This window comes from Hordeum vulgare, chromosome 5H (genome assembly GCF_904849725.1).
Source record: "Hordeum vulgare subsp. vulgare chromosome 5H, MorexV3_pseudomolecules_assembly, whole genome shotgun sequence".
Lineage (NCBI taxonomy): Eukaryota > Viridiplantae > Streptophyta > Magnoliopsida > Poales > Poaceae > Hordeum > Hordeum vulgare.
The window spans coordinates 533,303,357-533,308,394 of record NC_058522.1 but is presented as its reverse complement, the minus strand read 5'-3'; the positions used below and the strand labels follow the sequence as shown (position 1 = coordinate 533,308,394).

The following is a 5,038-nucleotide window of genomic DNA, read 5'->3' as shown; positions in this document are numbered from 1 at the left end:
TGTTGGGATGTGATGAATTGTCACGTTATGATCAGATATATTCATGCATTTAATTGAACCACTTATGATTTCTTTGCTGCGTAATTGAATTGTCATATATGCTCTCCCATCTATTTGTCTTTATGTAATTTGATGATTAGTTCTTCGAAGGGAGTAGTGTATGATGATAGTTTCAATCTTGCAATGTTCTATATCCTAGTGATAGAAAAGGGCATGACATGTATTGTATTGTTACTGCTAAAGGATAAACAATGGTTTCTTTATCACAGTTGGATGGTAGTTTTACTATCTACATTATGGCATTGTGCTTATTAACTGTTTTGTTCGTTGCGAACTTAATAGCTGCCTTTGGATGGAGTATTAGTTGTAGATGTAAATGGTTTGACAGTCTACATATCACAAACGTAATAACTATATGAAATTATGCCATGAATAATCAAAATCATAAATATTGCATTGTTAATTGTTGCTCAACTGTAATTTCTCATGACAACACATTTATCTTGCTTGGAGAGATGTTATAGTGATGCTATGGCCCCAGGACTATTTTCTCATTACTGCAATCAATCAACATTAAGTTAAAATTTTACCCTATGAAGTGAAGCAGAGTAAGCACTGGACATCGAGGCTCAAGATCTGAAACCAATCAATCACTTCTATTGTTTTCTTCAGGATTTCTGGTGAATTAGGATGTCGATTTTTTGCAATGCCATGTGCAGAGTACACGCCTATAGTTTTCTGTACTAATAAGAAATAACTAAATACAATTTGTCATGTTTAATGGCATCTTCTTTCAAGGAATTATTCTTGTTAACATTGCTTTACATTTAACATAGGTGACAATAACAATGCTACACATTAGACAGGGTGTAACTGCTTGGTGCGGATTCATGTTCATATATACACTGGTGACTGGTACACATGCCTTCCACACAAGGGGGGAAATTGTCCCGTGACAGCTACTTCCCAAAGAAACATCCTGAACCCATCAGAAACGCCCATGCGCCAAGGCTATCTCCTGATCCGTTTCGAGGCGGTCTTGGCTAGAGCGTTGTAGATGTCGCGCTTCCTCTTCGCGTTTTCGTCGGTCTTGCCAGGGGCTGCGGCTGTGTTGGCCTGTCGTTCCAAAGCTTCCCTCACAAAGAACTTCAACCTCCAGAGGGTAGTCTCGCTCTGCACCCGCGCAGGAAGCATGGTTAACACTGTATAAACAATGTGGCGCATGGGGTGTGGTTAGGGTTTAAGAAGGAGCTTTACCTGAGCATCCATGTCAAGGTGCACTTCTTCTGCTGTAGTTTGGAAGTCAGGATTGTCTTGTGCGACCAGCTCCAGCGCCTTGCTAAGATCTTCCGGAGTCAGGTGGCAAAGACCTGCACCAAGTTTTCTCTTCTCGTCTGTGGTCATTTTCCTACAATATAAAAAAAAAAAAAAGTGAACGTACTGCGTTTTTAGGCTCGGCACCCCTATAAGTCTGTAGCAAACAGCAAATTTATAGGCATAAGATAAATGTCTTTAAGACGTACTTGCATCTCTGAACCACCATGTTCCGTAGCTCCTCCAGCTGCCTATTAATCTCATTCAGCTGGAAGAAATAAAAGGTACTGAATATCTATAATAAAACAGGGGAACACAGTAGGGGTTGCAGTGAATATGCAAGGCATATATATTTGACAAGTATACAGAATCATGTTCAGGCTGGCCAAGAAAGTACTATTTCATATTGGCACATCAATGCACAAAAAGACTAAACGATAACAGAAACACCTTGATAATAGTCTGGGACCTTTTTTTTCTAAACAGGAGTCGAAGTCATATATAAGAGGGCCAACCTCATCATCAGTATCTTTTGCTAATTTTGCAATAGCATCTTCCGGAGAAGTGTCTGTGGTTGGAGCATCATTTGGTTCCACATGTTTCCTTTCCTAAAACAATAGTATCCGACTTATTTTTGACAAATGGTAAATAACACATATCCATATCAAAACAAAAATGGTAACATATGAGACTACAAATATCCACCTCGTTCTCAACTTTAGGAAGAAGCTGGAGCCATTTCTCCTCAAATTTGTCTAGTAATAACTTGGCCATTATGTGAACATCGTGATGTTCATCATTATATGTCATTGCATTGTTAAAAATTAATCTAACATCAGAATATATTTCTCGAACACTTTTATACTTGGTACCATCCTTCCCTTCCATTTTGTTTTGGATGGTCGAGAAATCCATAGGTTTTGTTATAATCTGCAAAACGAGAAACCAAAGATACGAATCACTACATACAAGCTTCAGGTAAAGAAACCAACAAAGCAACTCCATCTTATTGATATACTAAACATAGAAAGACATATTTGCTACCAACTCAAGGGATCCATCAATTTAAAGTACACTATAGAAGATAAATAATAAGTGGCAAAACCAATTACAGTTGTAATATAAACATGAAAACATAATATGCCATGCTTTCCTTCTATAGATTAGGGATGATCAATCTTTAGAGTTCCAAGCAATCGTTTTCAGTATCATGTACATGGAAGAGGGCAACAAATAGTTACAAAACCAATTAACAGCTAATAAGATACCCAATCATGTTACAGTAATTTGGAGTTCAAAGCAAATACAGGATTATGTTTTCCCATTGACACTGAAAATCTTCTCAGGAAGTGCAACAACATGTCAACTGAAAGCATAATGGATACCAGGAAAACATCCTGCAGCGAATCACAAGTAAGGTGATATGCAATCAAAGTCAGATTCTGTTTTTCAGATCCTGATGGCTTGCCAACATCAGGACACACAAACTATAAGCAGTACCATCAAAACTAGTTCACATTTAAGTTACCAATGTATTCCTTATAGTTTTCATTAGGAACTTGGACTACAGCAAATCCAGGATAAATTGTACTGGCAGTATTACCTTGTGATAGTCATCAAGTTGTAGGCCTACAACATCTACCGGTTGCAGAAATGGCGCTGACCATTCATGAGACGTTATCTGGAAGAACGTGAATATTTTTAGGCTTATTTCATTAACTATGCCAGAAGACCACAAGTGAGAAAAGGCCTAACAATGACCACGATGCAAAAGAACCAGATTGTATGTTTTATCCCTGTTCATGGAAGCAAACATAGAGTTGAGAGCTGCTCGAAACTTGTAGCAGAAATCTTCATTCCATTACACATCTTTCTTGGTTTAAAGAACAAGGGCAGTATGTGCAGGCAATCGCTAGAAGCAATGGAAAAAGTCCAGGTTGCCACATTAATCAAATGATCGATCAGGTCGTAAAGCCTTCTAATGTTCTAAATTGACCTGCCAATTACAAACTTGGCACAAGGCCGACTTTCTAAATCATGCTCCAGGATGCAAGAATATAGCATGAGTACACCAGCAAACACAACGAAACATGGGATAAACCGCAGCTGAAGAAAGACCATCACCTGGCGAATGATACCGGCAAGCTGGCGCATGAGGTCAGGCATCCCTTTGCAGTGGCTGTCCCTTGCACCATTCACCGCATACCTGCTGCTACCGCTGGCCCTGCGCCCTCCACTGCCATGCTTCTTACCGTCATAGAACCCTACCACATCGTTCACTCTCTTCTCCAGCTGCAACACACATACAACACCAACATCTAGTTCCAGTCTGAGACCACTTTGCCTAATTCTTGGGGGGAAAGAACACAGTATCACAACAGGAGACTGCTAGACCTGACACCTAATCATGGAATAGCCAAAAAATCCCAAAAATTGCGCACTCTTAGGAAAGAGGCTGCTCCGGCAGCAAAGCCTGTCTTGGTAAACACCACTGAGATGAGACGGAAACTACTATCAAGGCTATGAGGGGGCGGGGTTACCACATCGGTCTTGGAGGCGAGGTCATCGACCTGGCGCCGGAACGAGTCCACCTCCGACACTGCAGGGGGCTCCGCAGCGGCAGCCGCTGCCTGTTGCGCACTGTCCTCCGGCACCATCTACGGTTTGTCTCCGCCGGCCGTGTCTGAGTAGCGAGTGACACTGCGATTGCGATTGCGGGGGCTAATTGATGAAATTCCCCATGTTTGGTCTGCCCCGGCCAAGCTGCCCAATCTTTATCTGCAATTGATCAAATATATCCCAATTTAGCGCTTTGCCAATTGATAAAATGCCACGCGTTACAGTTGATCAGATTTCTTTGCTAGATGACATAAATGAGAGGATGGAAAGACCAGAATATCCCTAACCAAAAAAACAAAAGAATTTAGCAAAATGTTTTTTTAGTATTAGGCCAAAAGCTGAACTAGCCAGAAAATTCTGGGAAAAAGAAAAACTGCACAAAAGCCTCCTCCATCTCCTGTGACGGTTTTGCTAAAAATACAAAAATCTCCTGTCAAGGTAAATCCATCATCCGAGATTCATTCGCCGTGCTAGTCTTCATACCACCAAATACTAGATCGCAGCACGCATGAAACCCTAAAATCGTCCAAATCGAGGAGCTGACCAGAAACACGGGGCGTCACACTTGAGAGACAGGGATAGAGAAGCTGACCTGAGTGAGAGGAACCTCCGTCCCTAGATTGGGGCCGGCTGCTGGTGGTTGTCGCCTACAAGGACGGCGGCGAGCTGGGGTCGGGCGAGCGGCGGCGTGGCGAGGAGAACGCAGAGTAGGGCGAGGTCGCTCGGAAGATAGGGCGGGAGGGAGGCTCGCTCGGCGGCGGACCTGCAGGGGAGTGGGGGCCGACCGGCGGGCAGGGGCGCGGAGGACGACCGGCAGCGGAGGGGCGGTCGGGCGAGCGAAGGAATCGGGGCGGCGTGCGTGCGTATGAAGCTTTTGTGCAGTTTTTTTCCCAGATATTTCTGGCTAGTTCAGATTTTGGCCTTAAAAAAATATTTGGCTAAAACTAAAAACCCAAATGATAAGTGTTATTCCTCAGTACTTAAATAATCTCAAATTATAATGCTCACACGTGCGGGCAGGTTTGCACTTTGTCCACACGCCTCTATCCACGTTAATTCTATTTTGCACGAGAGTTCTTCCACACGATCCATAACATGCGGTTGC

General features: G+C 42.6%; 1 protein-coding gene across 1 annotated transcript; it reads right to left on the bottom strand.

The window, feature by feature from the left end:
* Nucleotides 1-774: 774 nt before the first annotated feature.
* Nucleotides 775-4,813, bottom strand: LOC123452387 (transcription factor GTE1-like). The gene is made up of 9 exons (XM_045129035.1): nucleotides 4,526-4,813; nucleotides 3,855-4,092; nucleotides 3,439-3,606; nucleotides 2,918-2,995; nucleotides 2,020-2,244; nucleotides 1,830-1,922; nucleotides 1,524-1,582; nucleotides 1,258-1,408; nucleotides 775-1,173 (listed from the first exon to the last, which is right to left on the bottom strand). Exons 2-9 carry the CDS (start codon nucleotides 3,969-3,971, stop codon nucleotides 1,012-1,014), a joined length of 1,053 nt encoding a protein of 350 aa, XP_044984970.1. The 5' UTR covers nucleotides 3,972-4,092; nucleotides 4,526-4,813; the 3' UTR covers nucleotides 775-1,011.
* Between the last annotated feature and the right edge of the window lie 225 nt (nucleotides 4,814-5,038).